A 17,179-nucleotide genomic window follows, 5' to 3' on the forward strand; every position below is an offset into this window, starting at 1 on the left:
ATTAATTTCGATTTGGAAAGCAGTTTTGTGTTAGTTTTTATTAATTTAAGAAAACTGCATACCAAATTTAAAATTTTAAGAAATCAAAATTTTTGGTCATTTTTGCTAATTTTAATGATGTTACCCCTTATGAAATTTCGCAGAAACGGCCAAAAAATCGATTTCTTCCGGACATGTCTAGAAAGATTCGCATGTTAATGCTGATCAAGAATATATATGGTTTATGGGGTCGGAAATGATTCCTTGACTTAGAAAAATATTATTTTGTATTATAAAATCTGATTTTTTATATTAAAAAACTTCTTGATTTTTTTAAATTAAAAATATAATAACTCGGCCAAAAGAGCATTAATTTTAAATCGGAAAACTGTTCTGTGCAAGATTTTCTACAGTTAATAAATCTGCATACTCCATTTAAAAATTTTGAAAATTCAATTTTTTATCAAAATCAAAAATTTTAATGATGTAACCCCTTAAAAAATTTTGCAAAAATTGCAAAAAAAAACGATTTCTTCCTGACATATCTAGAAAGATTCCCCTGTTGATGGTGATCAAGAATATATATACTTTATAGGGTCGGAAACGTCTCCTTCACTGCGTTGCAAACTTCTCACTGAAATTATAATACCCTGCAAGGGTATAAAAATATTGGTTTTAAGGAATTAGATAGATGGAATATATATGTGCCCTTTTCCTTCATTGAAACAGCCTTAGGTCAGGGTGAACCTCTCAATTTCTTATAAAATACAATTATTTCTTGCAGTGGACAATTGACAAGTCGGTCAATGCTGGCGTTCTCGCCATCAGCTGTGAGTTTAAATTTAGTCCCTGCTAACTGGCAATGTATTTGCTTTTATTTATTTGCCCGCCTAGGGGGCAGGTACTTTACGTTCTGTTTATATCTATGTTTAAGGCGATAAAAACATGGGAAAGATAAAGCAAAAAAGCTCTGGCCTCTGTCTGATAAAGTACGCAATTCGATTTGTATTACAACATCGACGACGACGGCGACGGCGGAAGATATTTGCACTTAGCCAATTGTGAAACTGCGCGGCGGAATCCGCTCAGGCCTATAGTCACCGTGCGATCCAGGCTCGCGCTTTTTGATAACAACAGGTGTAACCCTTAAAATTTCATTATGGCTTTATCTTATCGCCGGAGAGTCCGATGTCGAAGAAGAGCGGGCATATGGAGTCCATGCGATGTGGAGGCTCAGTTCGAAGGAGGCAGCCGGCGAATGCGTTTCACCTCCGCTTGAGATCCGGTAGAAAAGAGTTACCAATACGGGTGAGATAACGCTTATTTGGTGTGTGCGGTGAAGGTGATGTTTATGGCCAACATTGCGTATACGTTATTGAAGTGACGACAGCGTAATTTCCTGCGCTGATTCATCCAATCGAATCTGAATCGTTAAGAACCTGCTCCTCGGTCAGGAATGATTGAGTTGAACTCTATAGTTCTAGAGAACTCCGGTACTATGCAAAATCCCCCTGGAAAAACCAATCAGGCTGATTAGATATCTTCCCGAATTGACGAATTGTAATTTCAAATTGAATTTATAGCCCCGAAGCGTGCGTTGTCTTATCGAGTAACCAATTGGCTGGCCCAGCGATCACAGTAGGTTGCACAACGCTAGGAATAGCGAGTCGGAATCGAATATAAATATATATACTATATATCCCAGGAACTACAAGAAAACCTCGCACCAAAATGGGCATGGGCACTGGGTTCTCGAAGTGCTTCATACTCTTCATGGCAATTGTGATACTGGTAAGTGCCGCCCATCAAGATAACTCAACCACACATTCCTTTCTAATAATCGAGCGTAATTCCGGTCTAGGCTCAGGGCATTGTATATCTGGGCTTGTCCATCTGGGGAATCACCTTCCGCACCTGCCATGATGCCACCAATTTCGTCGATAATCCTTTCAAGTTTGCCATGGAGTTGATTTACTTTGCAGGTAAGTAAACTATAACTTAATCTTGAAAGCTATAATTAGTTCGAAATTCTAAGGAATTTCACATTCCAAGTAATATAAATTAGTTGGTCTTAAAGTTCATGCCACTAGATTAGATCAGAAATGCTTATATGAAACAATCTAGGCAGAAATTATGATCAAGTGAATGAATAGGAAATAATTTGATTGTTTAAAATGAGTAAGGAAGCCATAAACATTATCTTTGTAAACGTAAAATGACAAACAAATGGAGGCAATAAAAAAATGTTTATGATCTTTTTAAATAAAGGTCTGAAACCAAGAAATGACAATCCCATTTTACCTGGAATAATTATAGAAAGCTACCTTACATGGTTCTTGATTAAAAACAAAGCCACAAAATGTGTGTATTTTATTTCTTTTTATAAATTAATATGTATATTTTTAATCCCCAGAGAAAGAATGCGGTCTTCCCGCCTTAGTGGTTCAGGGCCAGGATTTCCAACTGAGCATGGGAAACTGGGAAAAGTCCTTTGAGATCACCAATCGGGAGTATATCTTTATGATTACCTATGCGGTGGTCAGCGGCCTATGGATAGCCACCTCTGTCTTGATAATCAGTGAGTTGTATTAAAAAAATACAAATATAAAAATATTTAAAATAATATTTTGCAGCAACTCTGTGCAATCGTACCACCAAGCTCATCTCTGGTGTTGTCTACTGGCCCTGGTTCCTGTCCGTGCTGGCCGGCTGCATCCTCGATGTGGTGGCCTCTGTGTATCATGGAATTGACTTAAGCCATACTATGGTGGGTGCCAGGAAAACACTTTAAGTTATAGAATTTACTTTAATAATAAATCTTCTCCCCTTTGCAGTCCCTGGAAGAAACACTCAGCTATATTGGAGGAACGGCCGATACCGAAAACAATTTCTGGAGCCTATTGGAGCCATTCGGTGTCTACTTCTCGACGCCTGCCATTGTGATGCTTTGCCTGACGACCCGCGTGGCCATCATTTGGCTTCTAAACCTTATTGGTGCCAGCTTCTGCCTGTCGCTGTCCGGAATTATGGCTTCACAGAATGCTGCCAAGACCAAGGCCAAGGTTGTTACCGGAAGTCAGGCTCCCACACGGCAACAGACACCTCAGCCGGCGGTGGTTGCGGCACCACAGCCCGTGATGATGGCTGAGGTGGAGACCGTGGTGCTGCCTTCGGCACCGCCAGAGACCCAGTATCCCGAGCAGATCCGGCCCAAGCCGTTGCCCATTTTTATACCGGCAGAGCAGAACCTGCAGCGACAGGATTCGCGGCAATATGCACCCGGAGATCGCACCACGCTGCAGTCGCCGGTGATGGTGCTGCCACCTCAGGTGCCCCAGCAGCAGCGGGATGTGGTCTCCCAGCAGCCGGATATCAACACCTACCGCACCACCGAGGCTCATCCCGATCGCCTTAACTATCCCCCGTCGGAGCCAGCCACGCCGCGTTCGCCTTCGCCGGCTGTCCAGCAACTGGCGGTCACCTCGCCACTGAACAATCGCTATAGCGAGATGTATCCAGCGCCGGTCAATCCCCGTGTGAGCGAGGAGCTGCGCAACCAGATGCCTTGGTCGTACACCAGCATGATTACGAAACCGCCGCCGCCGCCACGCAAGCCCCAGCTGCAGGTGCAGATCTATCCCCAGATCCCGGAGCCCGACTATGCGGATCACTAGAGAGGAGGCAATGGTGTGCAGGAGGACGAGGAGGAGCAGCTCGACGCTGATTGCGGGTTAATCAGCACCTGGAAGCGTGGTTGTGACAATGTTTTGTGTTATTGTTAACTTTATTGCATAAAGCTAAAGCTGATGGCCAACTTTTTCGTTGAATTGCTCGAATCTTCCCAGAAGGAGATCCCTTTTATGTTGACTATGTTCCGCCACTAGCTTCAGGGCTTCGTTTACGTCCAGCTCTAGGGAATCGCCCTCGCTGAGGTGCACTTCAAGCTTGGGTGCCTCGGATTGCACAGCTTTTGCGCCCACAACTACGGTGAGGGGATGTCCCAAGCGATTGGCCTCCAGCAAGCGTTTGCCAATGGTCAGCTCCTTACGATCGTCGTGCAGCAGCTCCTGGTGGCCACACAACTCGCCTATATTCCCCAGCAATTCGTTCTCTATGGCCTCCGCCGGTAGCTGCTCTTTGCTGCCCTGCTTTGGGCCAATCAAACACACATCGTAGGGCGCCAGGAGCTTGGGCCAGCGGAGTTCATGGTCTGAGGAGAGTACTTCCAAAGCAGCGGCTATAATCCTGGTGATGCCAATGCCATAGCAACCCATGATGAGGGACTGCGGCTTGCCGGAGGTATTGAGGAAGGTGGCACCCAAGGGTTTTGAGTATTTGTCGCCAAGCAGGAAGGTGTGCGCCACCTCAACGCCGCGCACTGTGCTTAAACTTGTGCTCTTGCAACTGGGGCAGCTTGTTGGGGACTCCTCCAGGCTGGATTCCAGAACTTCAGAGTTCCCAGCAAAGCCACAAGAGCTGCATTGCAGCAGAGTGTCCTCGCCCACGGGTGAAACATAGTGGTACTCGTGGGACAGACTGCCACCCATTATTCCCGTGGCGGCATTCACTAAAATAATGAATAAAATTAAATAAATAATAATAAAAAAGGGTCTTCGAAGACCTTACCCTTCACAAACGGCACCTCTAGCTGTTGGAACAACCTATCATAGGCGGCACTGACTGTGGCGTACGTCCTTGTAGCTGTTTCCTCGTTCACATCGAAGGTGTACATGTCCTTCATCAGGAACTCCTTGGCCCTCATCAGGCCAAACCGTGACTTGAGCTCATCCCTGAACTTGGGACCAATCTGGTAGAGTCTCAGGGGCAGCTGGCGATAGGAAATGGGGGATGTGCTGGCCAGCATGGCAGTTACTGCCTCCTCGTGGGTCTAATCAGGACAGGAATTAGCCTCATTTGGGTAAAAAGTCATCCAAGGCACACTCACTCACTGGACTCATGAGGAACTGCTTGCCGCTGCGATCCCGCACCATATAGAACTCGGATATGTCGCCCTCCAGGCGACCCGTCTTCTTCCATAGTTGCGTGGACGTCAGGATGGGCAGGCTGATCTTCTGGCCGCCGGCCAAGCCCATGTTGCTCTGGACCAGGCCAATTAATTTGTCCACCGACCGCTGGGCCATGGGCATTATCTGGTAGGTGCCATTGCTTCCGGATTTCACCAAACCCAGTTCAGTGAGGAGCTGTAAGAAACACAAGTTTTTAGTTAAAAGTGTTATGAAAGACATGGGTGGCCTTTTCCCTACCTTTTGACTCCGCGACAGTTGCTCCGTTTGCTTGACCACCGCATTTTTGGGTGTAATCAGGGCAGGACAGAAAAGTCTAGAGGCTTTATTCATATTCTTAATTATGTTTATCAAGATTATTAATGCTTATTTTATATTATTTACGTAAAAACACCGGCTAAAAGGTAACAACAATAAAAACAGTATGACCTTAGCTGTAGGACACGAGAAATACCGAAAATACGGAATACACTGAACCAAATTAGTGGTTATTATATATTATGAAATATTAATATAAATATTTGATAAAGTAAATTATATCAAGGATATTTATGACTTTTATTAGAAGATCTAATTATATTTCATATATTATATAATTATCCCAATTAAATAATTAAAATATTTCCATATTTATCGATATAAAACAATCGATTTTGTGCACATATCTAGCCGGCTTTCAACCTCCCATCACTATCTCCTATTGTTTTTGTATTTAAAAATGATTTCTGCCTTCCAAGATCTGTACAAAAAAGGCCTGGATGCCGGCGAGCAGCAGAAGCAACGTCAGAGGCAGCTGCTCGAGCAGCAGAAGCTGCGCCGCCACCAGGAGCAGGATGTGATCAGGCCGCTGGTCCAGAAGAGCCCAAAGTCGGAGGCGCCGCCAAAAAAACACCAAAAGCGAAAGCAACGTGCTGGCGGTGCCAATGCTCAACACCAGCGCTGTCCCTTCCGACCACAGCTATCGGAGTGGCTGCGGCAGAAGCCGGAGGATCTGGATGCTTGGCAGCTGGTGCCCTGTCCAGCCGGAGCACGCTGCCTGGTGGTGGCCAAGGGCGGCAGGACGAGGGCCTACTACAAAAGCGGCTGGCAGTTCGACGACTTCCGTTCCTCGCTGCCCGGAGACAGGCTTCTCCAGCGATCTCAGACTGTCCTAGACTGCATCTATGTAAAGGAGACAGACTCCTTCTATGTGCTGGATGCCATCACCTTTGGCCAGCAGGATTTGCAGGAGTGCGAGGCAACTTTCCGTTTCTACTGGCTAAAAGCGCGCTTCGATGAAAATGATTACGCCAGTCTTAGTGAGCACAATGAGAAGTCGTTCTTCCTCCTGGATCACCACAACTTCGAGGACACCTCTGCGGTGGAGGAGACCCTACAAAAGTATCCGCTTTGGGAGGAGAACAAGCCACCTCTGGATGGTTTCCTCTTCTATCACAAGGAGGCCAGCTATGTGTGCGGCTCAACGCCTTTGGTGTGCTGGCTGTTTCCCTTCATGCTGCCAGATGTGCTGGGACTGCCCGTGAGTGGCAGTTATACAGCTCCAGAGGATTACCAGGCCACACAGCCGCTTCAGTACATGGAGGAGTTTGATAGAAAGCTAAAGGAGAAAGTGGAGGCTCGCCTTAAAAAGAAGAAGGAGCGGAAAGCCGCTCCGGAGGAGGAGAAAATGGAGGCCCAAGCTGAGGAGGAGGCGGAAGACAGCGATGAATATGCTGCCTTAAAGGGACTCCTCGATCAGCAGCGGCGCTTGGAACTCGGCGAACTGGACATGGACTGCGAGGAGGAGGTGGAGGAGCTGCCGTCAGCTGTTGCCAATTGCTAAGGCAAAACGGGCGCCGGCTTTGGGGGTGGCTTTCCTGCGCCTGCGCTCTGGCGGTGCGGCCCTGGACAAAACGGCCTCAGCTCGCGCCCAGGAAAAGCGCCCAGGACAAGCAGCCCAGATTTCGGCCTCAAAAATATTTCAATAATTGTTAAATTAACCCATTAACAGAAAAAAAGAAATCTAAGATATCAACAAGAAAAATAATGGTTATTCAGCGAAGTTGGAAGATACCCACGGATGTGGCGGGTTCCCTAAACAACACATCGTCAACCGCGTCAAACGAGGTGCAGCAGCAGCGCTCCTCTCCAGGCCTGCAGCTGCAGGCAACCAACTCTTCCTCCGATGACTCCGATTGCTCCAATCAAACCACACATTCAATGGACACGCGAGTGGCCAGTCCGGCTGCTGATTCCGGCGTACGCAAGCAGCCGGACAAGCAGGATGGCAGCGTGGAAACTATAACACTTTCCCTGCTGGGCGAGTCCACGTCTTCAGAGACAGAGCCCGCTCAGGTGAGTCTTTTATCTCGTTTAATTTGGAAGTGTAATCAGTAGATTTTCCTTTTACAGAAATTTGTAACCACAACAGACATGGCAGAGACCATGTTGCAGCGCATTCGGCAGCGCTTGGGCGGCTCACACAACATGGAAAGCGGCGGCAGTGCAGAGTCTGCCATGAGAGCTCTAGAGCTGCTGAGGATCAGTGTGCAGCAATCCTTTGATGCGGAGGTCAATGAGATAATCAAGCGATACATGAACGTAAGATTAAAGATACTTTATGAGATTTTAATCCCTCTTCTTACCCACCATTTGCGCTTCCAAATCCAGAACTATTTCAAGCCCGCCTTTGGCAACATCAAGGAGAATCTCGGCCAGCACTCGGTAAACGAGGAAACCCTGCAGAAGATGTCCTCGTGCGCTTTGCTGGAAAATGCCAAGGCTCAGTACACCAACTTTGTGCGGCAGCATCGTCTGGTCAGCGGTGCCACCACAGAGCAGCAGCGATTGGCCCTTAAGCGCACAGCCAAGCAGGAGATTAGTCCCAATACCAAGATCTACGTGGCCACCAAGCCCATGCCCTGCACGGCCACCACAGTGAACCAATTGCCGAGTGCCAATCAGCAGCAGCTAATCCTTCAACAACCCGAGTGGCAAACGGTACAGCCGCTTCAGCAGCAGCAGCAGGAGCAGACGCCACTCCAACAGCATCGCACCACGGTCACTCCTTTGGTAGGAGGAACTCTGCCCACTCCTGTGCGACGTCAGATTTTTTGGAACACAGCACAGATCTCCACCAGCACCAAATTCGTGCTGGATGTGCAGGCCAACCTGGCATTTGGCTTCGGCACCGACGGCAAGGAACGGCTGGCTAGCAAGCATCCAGAACTGATACGCTATCTGCCCGATGGCGAGGACAGGGAGTGGCTGGCCACGCGTGGCATTATTCCTGCCGAGAATCGCAGCTCCCGCTTTCTGTTTCTCATCTACGACGAGGTCTGCCGCCTGCAGCAGACCCATGAGTTGTATCGCAACAAGACCAACATAGATCTCTCCATGATGCTGACTTTTAGCGTCACAGATGCCATGATTCACAAGATGCGCTTGTTCTTTGTGGATCTGAACATCAAGAGTCGCGGCCTGATAACCAACTCTTACATTCTGCCCAACCAGCAGCAGCAGCAGGCGCAAACGCAGTCGGGTAGCGCCAACAACAGCCATTTGAGGAATGCTCTGCTCCAAGGAGCTTCATCCCAGCAGCAACAGCAACAGCAGGTCGCTACCCCGCCGGCTGAGGCTGTGGTGCTCAAGGAGTTGCCGGCTGCCTCGCCCACGCCTTGTCTGCAGGGTCAAGTGGTGGGCAGCACTACAACGCCGCTTAAAAACAAGCTGGCGGCCAGTTCTACGCTCAGCTCCTCGCATGCCACGCTCACGGCGCTGCTGAACAATGGAGGCGTTGTGGTGGGAGCAGCTTCTCCAGTCAATTCCTCACCGAGCACCAGCGGAAAGTTTAGGAACTAAGTGAAGTCAAGTGTTTTGTAATTCATTTAGTAGTTTTTAATTTAAAAGGAATTATATTTAAGTTAGTAGAATTTCTTTAGTATATAAGGAAGTGAATAAATAAAAGCTGAAGCTGAAAATTAAAGAACTAAAGTGTACTTTCGCGTTAAAAGAGTTTTAGTTAAAACATTACATTTTAAATAAAGTTGTGTTCATTTTTATGCAGATGGGCAGCATTGTTTGCTTGGTAGAGAATGTCACCCGTAAACAAATGGGCAGCACTGTTAAGTGGCTTAAACAAAGGTAAAGCTTTGTATAATTCTGCATATAAACATTATTTAAATAATAAATAAAAATATTATAAATATAAATATAATAATATAAAATTTTTATAATTTATTAAGGGATGAAATACGTCCAAAAAGCATAAGTTTTAATTTTGTAAGCTTTTCTTTGTAAGTTTTAAATACAAACCCCTTAAAGAATTAATTAGAAACCTGAAAGAAATTTACCAAATATACAATCCAACATTTTTTAATCAATATACCAATTCCCAATTTTCAAATAAATATTTGATGTTTATTGAAACTCAATTTGATATACATATAATTGTGGTTCTCCTTTGGGGTTTCGTCTACAGTTATGTTTAAATATAATAATATATATATATTTTTTATATAATATGTACGGGGTTCATATGCAAATAATTCACATCCGTGTATTTGGTTTTACATAGTGTGTGTTGCTAAGTTTATTTGTTTAACAAGTTAGTTAAGATTTGTATCCTTATAAGCCTTGCTACAGCCCAATCGGCACTTTTGAAGCGCAATCCCCCCCACAAATATTTATCTCCAGCCTACAACGCTACACGCTGATATGGTGTTATTTTTACAGTGTTTCCAAGGTACTCCTATACCGGACTAAGTACAATACGTATTAGAATTAGAGTTAGGGTTTGGGTTTAGTAGAAAATAGACCAAATAGACCTAAGAGTAAGACATAATAGCGTGTTTCTTCTTTTTTTTTGGCCTAAAAATTAGCTCCAACAATGAGTCCGAATATCAGTAATAAGTAATTATAGTAGTTAAGTTAGTTTATAGTAGTTTTAATTTTGAGATAGCACAACCATTTTAGTTTTCGTTTATAGAACAACTTGGGCAAGTCAACAGCCGGATTGCGAAGAGTAAGTAATTAGCCAACCGAGAGAAAAAACAGGAATATATCATTGTGTCTACGTTTTACTTTTCCTTATTTTTTTTTTTACCCTGACTACCTTGAGGACTACCAAGTACTTACAAGATACAACAATGGCTATGCTCAGACAAATGGATTATCTGCTGTACTAAGTATTTGTTCTCCTTTTATTTATGGGGCTTTAAAGCAACATTTAACAATAAGAAAAGCCCGCAGCTGCCCTTGAAACGGATAGATAACAGATGCAGACCAAGATGCAGATACAGATAAATATAAAGATACAGATACGGAGATATACATAGTTAAAGAGTCGTTAAGTTTCGCGCGGAAATGGGGCTGAGTTAAGGGACATTAACTAGCGTTGGGACAGTAAAAGTTCCACACTGTCTCTGCTCTGCATTTTAAGTACTTCTCTAGAGTGTAAGCCTTGTATAAAGAAATATATATATAGAGTATATATATTTTGTAACTTTAGTTTGAAACTCACAAGTCGTTAGGCTGAACGTTGATTAGATATTACGAGTAGATTTATACACAAGTTACGAAAATGTAAATTTTTCACTTTTTCATTACAAGAGATTGTCCTGTGTGTGTGTTTGGAAATAAAGGTAGCGAAGGAAGTGAGGAAGGAAGCCAGGTGAACAGGAAGAGAGGGATGTCTTTTATCTGCTGTGTTGTGCAATCAATGCCCTACCATAAAATGACTACAGTAAATTCGTCTTAATCACGCGTTAGTCGCACTCGAATCTCAAATTTCTCACATCCACACACAAGCGCACACCCATAAAGATTGTCGTTTTAAACTAGATACCCTTTGTTCGATTCTTTAGATATTAATCCACATAATTTCGATACTCAGTTAGTTTCCAGATTTTCAGATGTATAGTTTTTCAGATACTCTGATACATATTTAGTGTGTTCTTTTTGGGGGGAGAGCAGTTGAAACCTTTGCGGGGTTTCCAGCTGTACAGATAGGCTCTTTTTTTGGTTATTGGTTTTTTTAGCGCAACATTTAATTAACACTTATTTGGTTATATGCCTTCGTTTAGCTACCAAGCTTTAATTCCCTTTACTCCTGGGGGGAAGAGATTCAAATTGCCGGATCTCTCCACTTCGTTGCCTTGAAAATTTCAACATTATTGTTTTTTATTTTGGTGCCCCGTTTCGATCCATTTCTCAAACAACATTAAACTTTCACAAACACAACAAGCAAAAATATATATAAACGTGTCTGCATATATATGCTTCTGGTACTCCGATTCCTCAATTATTGTGCTGTTCTGATATTGGTATTTCCCCTTTTAAGTGCTGCCTAACCGTACCTTACTTACAAAGCTCTCTCACCACGAGTGATTGGTGCGCAAGGATGCCAGGACAGGGCATCCCTGCTTTAGTATAACATAACCCCATGCCAATTTTGATCCAAACCAATCCGATCTAATAGTTTATATCCTTGCCAGCCCACGTGCTAAGCTCATTTGACTATGACTATTACATATACAGGGGGAGACAATGCTCTAGGGGATTGGGGAGATATCTGCAAAGTAAAGACGCTCTGGGATGCTGCAATCGATCCTGCTTAGGCGCTAACAAATTGAGCTTGCAGTGGTTGCTCCGAATCCTTGGGACTCCGGCACTGCGCCCGCAACTGGTGGACGGCGGCGGCGGCGTTATTCGGTCAGGGAGAGTTGTCCGAGTCGGAGCCGCCATAGCTGTGCATCGGGAAGAGCGGATACCAGCCGTTGATGTGCTGGCCAATGTTCACCTTGTCCAGGTTCACCTCCGTGCCGCCCAATCCTTGGTTGTGCTCGAAGCCCACGCACCGCTGCCACACCATGATGACGATGTTGCGCCCAAAGACGTCTGAGCTCTGTGAATATATTTGCATGGAGATTCGCAATTCGTTATTCGTTATACGTTCGGGTAATTACATGGCGTCCAATAAAAATATGGCGCGTGCCCAGTGGGGGGCATCAACTGCCTGGGAAGAGGTTTAACCCTCTGTATGCTTTATGTGGCCTGAAGGGCTCTTTGAAAATCTTTAGGGATTTTAAAGGATAATATATATATTGTTTTGTATTTCATTAAAAACAACAAAATATAAATTTAACAAGAAAGAAAGCTAACTTTGGCCAGCCAACGTTTGTGTACCCTTGCAGGTAACAATTAAAATATATCATAACTATGCCAAAAATTCATTAATTTCGATTCGGAAAGCAGTTTTGTGTTAGTTTTTATTAATTTAAAAAAACTGCATACCAAATTTAAAATTTTAAGAAATAAAAATTTTTGTCCATTTTTGCTAATTTTATCAAATTTCGCAAAAATGGCAAAAAAATCGATTTCTTCCTGACATATCTAGAAAGATTCCCCTGTTGATGCTGATCAAGAATATATATGGTTTATGGGGTCGGAAATGATTCCTTGACTTATAAAAATATTATTTTGTATTATAAAATCGGATTTTTTATATTAAAAAACTTCTTGATTTTTTTTAAATTAAAAATATCATAACTCGGCCAAAAGAGCATTCATTTTAAATCGGAAAACAGTTCTGTGCAAGATTTTCTACAGTTAATAAATCTGCATACTTCATTTAAAAATTTTGAAAATTCAATTTTTTGTCAAAATCCAAAATTTTAATGATGTAACCCCTTATAAAATTTGGCAAAAATGGCCAAAATATCGATTTCTTCCTGACATGTCTAGAAAGATTCCCCCTGTTGATGCTGATCAAGAATATATATGGTTTATGGGGTCGAAAACGTCTCCTTCACTGCGTTGCAAACTTCTGACTGAAATTATAATACCCTGCAAGGGTATAAAAATGATTTATAGGATCGGTATTGACTCCTTCGCTGACTAAAATCATAACACCCCCCAAGGACATAAAAATACACAGCGCATGCAGAGGGTTAAAGGTCTGGCCATCTGTCAGGCACATGCTGGGCGCGGAAATTGGCCTCGTCGATGCGATGCCCGGCCAGCAGCCATTAATCGCATTACAATGCAGAGGCGGCAGGTAATAACATCCTGACATGGCCATGGTCAACCAGTGCCAGTGGCTGGCGAATACCCAGCCACAACGCTTTCATCATCATCATCATCGTTATCATCGTCACCTGCCACGCGCGCCATTTGCTCACCTGGTACTTAATGGTCTGGCGGTAGAAGGGCTCCGCCGCATGCCTCACCACCCGCGTCTTCTTCTTGTGGCGCAGCCGGTCGCCGTCCTTGATATAGCACTTGACATACGTATCTGGCGGAGTCTCACAGTCCTCGTTGACAATGTTCCTGGCGCAGATTAGCTGCAAGGCAAGGAAAGGTGCCAATAAAATATATGTTTATCCGATGTCTTGCAACAGGCAGATGGAATTTTTATTTCGACACCTTGAGGGGGTGCACAGCTCCACTTACCTCCACCTCCACGTTGCCCTTGATCTTGACAAAGCCCATCTTGAGCTCCCCGTAGCGGGCAGTGGTCAGACGATAGCCCTTGGGATGAATTTGCGAGGGGCCCAGCTTCAGCCCGTAGCTGGACTCCCCGCCCGTGATGGGCGACGTATTCACATAGCTGCCGCTTAGGGTCTTCACCACGCTCTGTTTCCGCTGGGGACTGTCTCCGGCGCCACCTCCTAAGCCAGCCAAGCCACTGTCCATGCCCAGGCCGGCGCTGCTTCTCTGGTACACGCTGCCCTTGCGGGTGGGCGTGCCCAGAGGCGGCGTCTCCGTGACCTTGGCCACATACATGCTGCCCTTGCGTTGCAGCTGGGTGGTGGTGTTGGTGACGGCCGCCGATGGAGCCTGAGACTCGCCCAGCTGGAACATGCTGCCCTTGCGCTGCTGCTGCTGCAGCTGGCCGGTGGAGAGCAACTGGCTCTGCCTGCCCGTGTCCTGGGTCACATTCGATACGGAGGCGGCCTGCTTGAGCCGGGAGAGAGCCTGCTTGGGACTCTGAGGCGGTAGCTGGCTACCCGAACCCTTCCAGCGTGGTCGATAGCGCTTGTCCTCGTCCTCGGATGGCGGACTGGTGTCTGCATTGGCTACACCCAAAGGCAGATGCTGCTGCTGCTGCTGAAGCTGGAGTTGTTGGAGTTGTTGAAGCTGCTGCAACTGTTGGTGCTGCTGGGTGAGGTCCAAGATAGAGCTCTTTCGGCTGTTGGGTCCGCTGGGGAGGCCAACCCGGCTGGTACCTATCCGGGGCGAGATGATAAGGGTCAGAGGGTGGTTCTTGAACAAAGGCATCCAATGCTTTCGAACTCAACTCAAATAACCAAGATTTTACGGGGCAGTGATGGCAAGTTATCCAAGGGGACAAAGGTGTTAGTAAGGCTTTTACCCTGCTAACACCTGTCCACCTTGAGCTAACCATCACGGTTTGTTATTATTTAGGACGGAGAATGAAGGTGTTACTGGTCTAGGACTAAGGACTAAGGACTAGAAAACGGAGAAAAGGTAGAGCTACATTGAACAAAGCATGCGGCTAAAACGACATCTATTATCAAGGCCAAAATAACACTACAATATTAATTTTTTTTAAGTGTTCTGACTGCAAAATTAACACGAAATGTAACACTGGCAGTGATGACCGACATAGATGAGGCCTTCAAACTGTTGGGTAAGAGAGATCATCCCAGAGCATCCTTTTTTTCCCTAATCTCTACTTTAATCTGTAGGCTTTGGCCGGATGCAGAGGTGCGTGTTCTTAAGCTGCTTTCTCATCCAACTTTGGGCAACCAATGAGCAGCTGGGCTTCGCTGTGGTCGTGGCAGGAGCCACATGTGACCTCGACATCTCAGATCAGCGTGTCAGCTGGCTTATGTGTTGCAACTTTGGAGCCCAGATGATCCTGGCGCTTATTTGGGGTGGAATAGCGGATCGGTATGGCCGTCGCAGGTTGATCATAAGCACATGTCCCGGTTCTTTGTTTGCATCCGTGCTCTCAGCATTAATGCCGGAGTTCTGGTCCTTTATGGTCATGCGTGTCCTTACGGGTGCCCTGTGAGTAGGAATCTATATACTTGATCCGAAGATTTACCAGCTCTTCTACAATACTCAGCTTGGGTGGTACCTTGGGCATTCTAATGACCTATTTGGGCGAGCTAACGAAGGTGTCACTGCGCCCCAAGGTTCTAAATTATTCCAGCTTTGCCTTTGGTCTCAGCATGATACAAGTACCGGGTAAGTTTAGGAATCTAGCTGATCTTATGCACATTCTCCTTTCTCCTCTGGCAGCTCTGGCCTCTGTGATTCTTCCCTTAGACATGGGTTCTTTCCAAAACTGGCGTGCCTTACAGTTGTTAAATTTGTTGCCTGGATTTTGTGGTTTCATCATAATGCTGTTTTTACCCGAGAGTCCCAAATATTACTTGTCAATGGGTCAGGACGCTAAAGCCATGAAGGTAATGGAGAGGATTTGTCGCTGCAATAAGGGCAAGGATGCTACACTGGCCACCTTAGGCATTGAATCGGTTACGCAGACTCGTTTGCAGACTACGTAAGGTTCTTTGATATTTTCTATGATTTTATATATCTTAATTCCACATCTCCAAAGAGATACTGGCCACTGTGCTCAGATCAAGAGCTTGTTGACGAATTACCGCAAATACATGACCATCATGATCCTCATCGTTCTCGTCCTCTGCGGATTGTGAGTTGACTTAGTACATTAACTAAGCAAGGACTTGAACACTAAAGCTCTTGGCTCATAGTTGTTTTCCTTGGCTTTTTACAGTGGCTTTGCTTTACCCGTTTGGATGGTGCGCATCAGGGTGTCAATGCAGTCAACAGAAGAAGAGACAACTGTCTGCGAGCATATGCAGGGAACGATTGCCGCGAAGACCGCACAGGTGAGGTTGATTTTCCTTAGAGCTTCAGTTAGTGATCCTTCTTCCTTTTCCTAAAGTGTGACTTGAAGTTCAGTGACTTGTTGGATGCCATCATCCACGGCTTCGTGGTTCTAAGTGTCTTTATAATCACTAGCCTTCTCCTGTTCGTTCTGTCGCGTCGCGTAGTTATGTTAACCTATATTGCCATAGCGATCGTGGGCAGCCTGTCTCTTAATTTTGCAAGGAATAGCTATTTGATACTGGTATGTTTCTTTGCCTTGATCGATGCGCCACTGTGCTGCATAAGGCTGTTGTTTACATTCATTATAGATTTGATACCTACGTACTTGAGGTAAGTCATTTCTATTGATATATTTTATAATTTGAAGACATTTTTGTTTAGGGGTAAGGCCACGGCCATTCTTTTTATGATGGGACGTGTTGGTATCTTGTTAACCAGCTTGCTGGTGGGCTATACCTTGGGTTTGAACTGTCTTGTCACCTTTAATACCTTGCTGATATGTCTGGTAGGTGAGTTCTATATTTTATTTAATAAATATCTTTGTATTCTCCTAACAAAAAACAAACAGTTTCTAGTATTCTTGTCTTTATGCTACCTTCGGATCGTCGCGTTCGAGAGACGTATAATTCTTAAACTGGATACTAATAAGGAGCTCAGAGCAAGAAGAACGGAAAAGGGAACCTCAGCTCGGTCAATCAATCATTCAATCAATTGGGCGCCTAACCAGCATAAAGTTTAAGGAGCAAGGCTAAAGGATTAGGGCCAAAGATCAAATATTTTTGTAAAAAAAAAAAATAATAAAAATAAACGTCAAATAAACTTTGGCGACAGATGTGCGTGTGTGCCTTTGTACCGAGTCTCCCTCTGTGTGTGTCGTGTGCTTCAAGCGGATATGAAAGTGCGTAAAAGGCAAAACGGAAACGGAAGGCAAGGCAATCGCTAAGCGGCTTAATAATAACTGTCGAGCAAGAAAATCGAATTGCAGGGAAAACGAAAAAGGGAAAAGCGAGGATGGAGCATCAAGAGAAACGAAGAAAACATATTGGTAAAGGAAGGACATAGCTGTAGCTTTCTTTTGCTGAGCAGGCACAATAATAGGGACATTTCCCCAAAGGAAAAGGAGCTGTCAATTCAAATATATATATGTATGTATGTATATATTTCTACATATATATTCACGAATTTTGGCAGACACAGACTTTGCTTATTTTCATATTTAACGGCTTGTTTGTGGCTCTGGGAAATTCGTATTACGGCTTTGTTCTGTTATCGCGCTTTTCTTTTTCTTGTTCTGTCTGCGAGTTTTCATATTT

At 44.8% G+C, this 17,179-nt stretch overlaps 6 protein-coding genes across 13 annotated transcripts in view; 4 read left to right on the plus strand and 2 right to left on the minus strand.

Annotated features, from left to right (window-relative positions):
* The first annotated feature begins 1,213 nt into the window (after window positions 1-1,213).
* Window positions 1,214-3,806, plus strand: LOC108075302 (uncharacterized). Of its 3 annotated transcripts, XM_017167699.3 has the most exons (7): window positions 1,214-1,287; window positions 1,563-1,617; window positions 1,685-1,770; window positions 1,841-1,961; window positions 2,393-2,557; window positions 2,613-2,746; window positions 2,814-3,806. In XM_017167699.3, the coding sequence occupies exons 3-7, from the start codon at window positions 1,711-1,713 to the stop codon at window positions 3,651-3,653; spliced, it is 1,320 nt and encodes a 439-aa protein (XP_017023188.1). In that variant the 5' UTR covers window positions 1,214-1,287; window positions 1,563-1,617; window positions 1,685-1,710; the 3' UTR covers window positions 3,654-3,806. The 3 variants fall into 3 exon arrangements, with proteins under 3 accessions (XP_017023188.1, XP_017023189.1, XP_017023190.1); XM_017167700.3 differs by having other exon boundaries at window positions 1,563-1,770; XM_017167701.3 differs by lacking the exon at window positions 1,214-1,287 and having other exon boundaries at window positions 1,318-1,617.
* ProRS-m (prolyl-tRNA synthetase 2-like protein, mitochondrial) lies at window positions 3,692-5,418 on the minus strand. 3 transcript variants are annotated; one of them, XM_017167695.3, is made up of 4 exons: window positions 5,244-5,418; window positions 4,929-5,180; window positions 4,606-4,867; window positions 3,692-4,546 (listed from the first exon to the last, which is right to left on the minus strand). In XM_017167695.3, exons 1-4 carry the CDS (start codon window positions 5,334-5,336, stop codon window positions 3,777-3,779), a joined length of 1,377 nt encoding a protein of 458 aa, XP_017023184.1. In that variant the 5' UTR covers window positions 5,337-5,418; the 3' UTR covers window positions 3,692-3,776. The 3 variants fall into 3 exon arrangements, with proteins under 3 accessions (XP_017023184.1, XP_017023185.1, XP_017023187.1); XM_017167696.2 differs by lacking the exon at window positions 5,244-5,418 and having other exon boundaries at window positions 4,925-5,053; XM_017167698.3 differs by lacking the exon at window positions 3,692-4,546 and having other exon boundaries at window positions 4,629-4,867; window positions 4,925-5,180.
* Window positions 5,419-5,679: 261 nt separating this feature from the next.
* Snup (snurportin-1) lies at window positions 5,680-6,825 on the plus strand. Its single transcript, XM_017167727.3, has one exon. The coding sequence runs from the start codon at window positions 5,722-5,724 to the stop codon at window positions 6,823-6,825; it is 1,104 nt and encodes a 367-aa protein (XP_017023216.1). The 5' UTR covers window positions 5,680-5,721.
* A 196-nt stretch (window positions 6,826-7,021) lies between these two features.
* Window positions 7,022-8,879, plus strand: LOC108075320 (uncharacterized). The gene is made up of 3 exons (XM_017167726.3): window positions 7,022-7,337; window positions 7,395-7,583; window positions 7,653-8,879. Exons 1-3 carry the CDS (start codon window positions 7,029-7,031, stop codon window positions 8,841-8,843), a joined length of 1,689 nt encoding a protein of 562 aa, XP_017023215.1. The 5' UTR covers window positions 7,022-7,028; the 3' UTR covers window positions 8,844-8,879.
* Window positions 8,880-9,445: 566 nt separating this feature from the next.
* Window positions 9,446-17,179, minus strand: part of Fife (regulating synaptic membrane exocytosis protein fife) — a 65,604-nt gene continuing 57,870 nt past the window's right edge. For both annotated transcript variants that reach the window (XM_017167364.3, XM_070285285.1), the window contains 3 exons: window positions 13,434-14,209; window positions 13,163-13,324; window positions 9,446-11,886 (listed from right to left, as the gene is read on the minus strand). In XM_017167364.3, the coding sequence (XP_017022853.1) occupies window positions 11,695-11,886; window positions 13,163-13,324; window positions 13,434-14,209 (1,130 nt within the window). In that variant the 3' untranslated portion in view covers window positions 9,446-11,694. The remainder of the gene's footprint in view (window positions 11,887-13,162; window positions 13,325-13,433; window positions 14,210-17,179) is intronic.
* LOC108075083 (putative transporter svop-1) lies at window positions 14,479-16,700 on the plus strand. 3 transcript variants are annotated; one of them, XM_017167365.3, is made up of 9 exons: window positions 14,479-14,634; window positions 14,693-15,017; window positions 15,076-15,197; window positions 15,252-15,513; window positions 15,571-15,666; window positions 15,751-15,865; window positions 15,922-16,196; window positions 16,248-16,375; window positions 16,435-16,700. In XM_017167365.3, exons 1-9 carry the CDS (start codon window positions 14,601-14,603, stop codon window positions 16,497-16,499), a joined length of 1,422 nt encoding a protein of 473 aa, XP_017022854.1. In that variant the 5' UTR covers window positions 14,479-14,600; the 3' UTR covers window positions 16,500-16,700. The 3 variants fall into 3 exon arrangements, with proteins under 3 accessions (XP_017022854.1, XP_017022856.1, XP_017022855.1); XM_017167366.3 differs by lacking the exon at window positions 14,479-14,634 and having other exon boundaries at window positions 14,781-15,017; window positions 15,076-15,190; XM_017167367.3 differs by lacking the exons at window positions 16,248-16,375; window positions 16,435-16,700 and having other exon boundaries at window positions 15,728-15,865; window positions 15,922-16,064.

The sequence above is a fragment of the Drosophila kikkawai genome, chromosome 3L (genome assembly GCF_030179895.1).
Source record: "Drosophila kikkawai strain 14028-0561.14 chromosome 3L, DkikHiC1v2, whole genome shotgun sequence".
NCBI lineage: Eukaryota > Metazoa > Arthropoda > Insecta > Diptera > Drosophilidae > Drosophila > Drosophila kikkawai.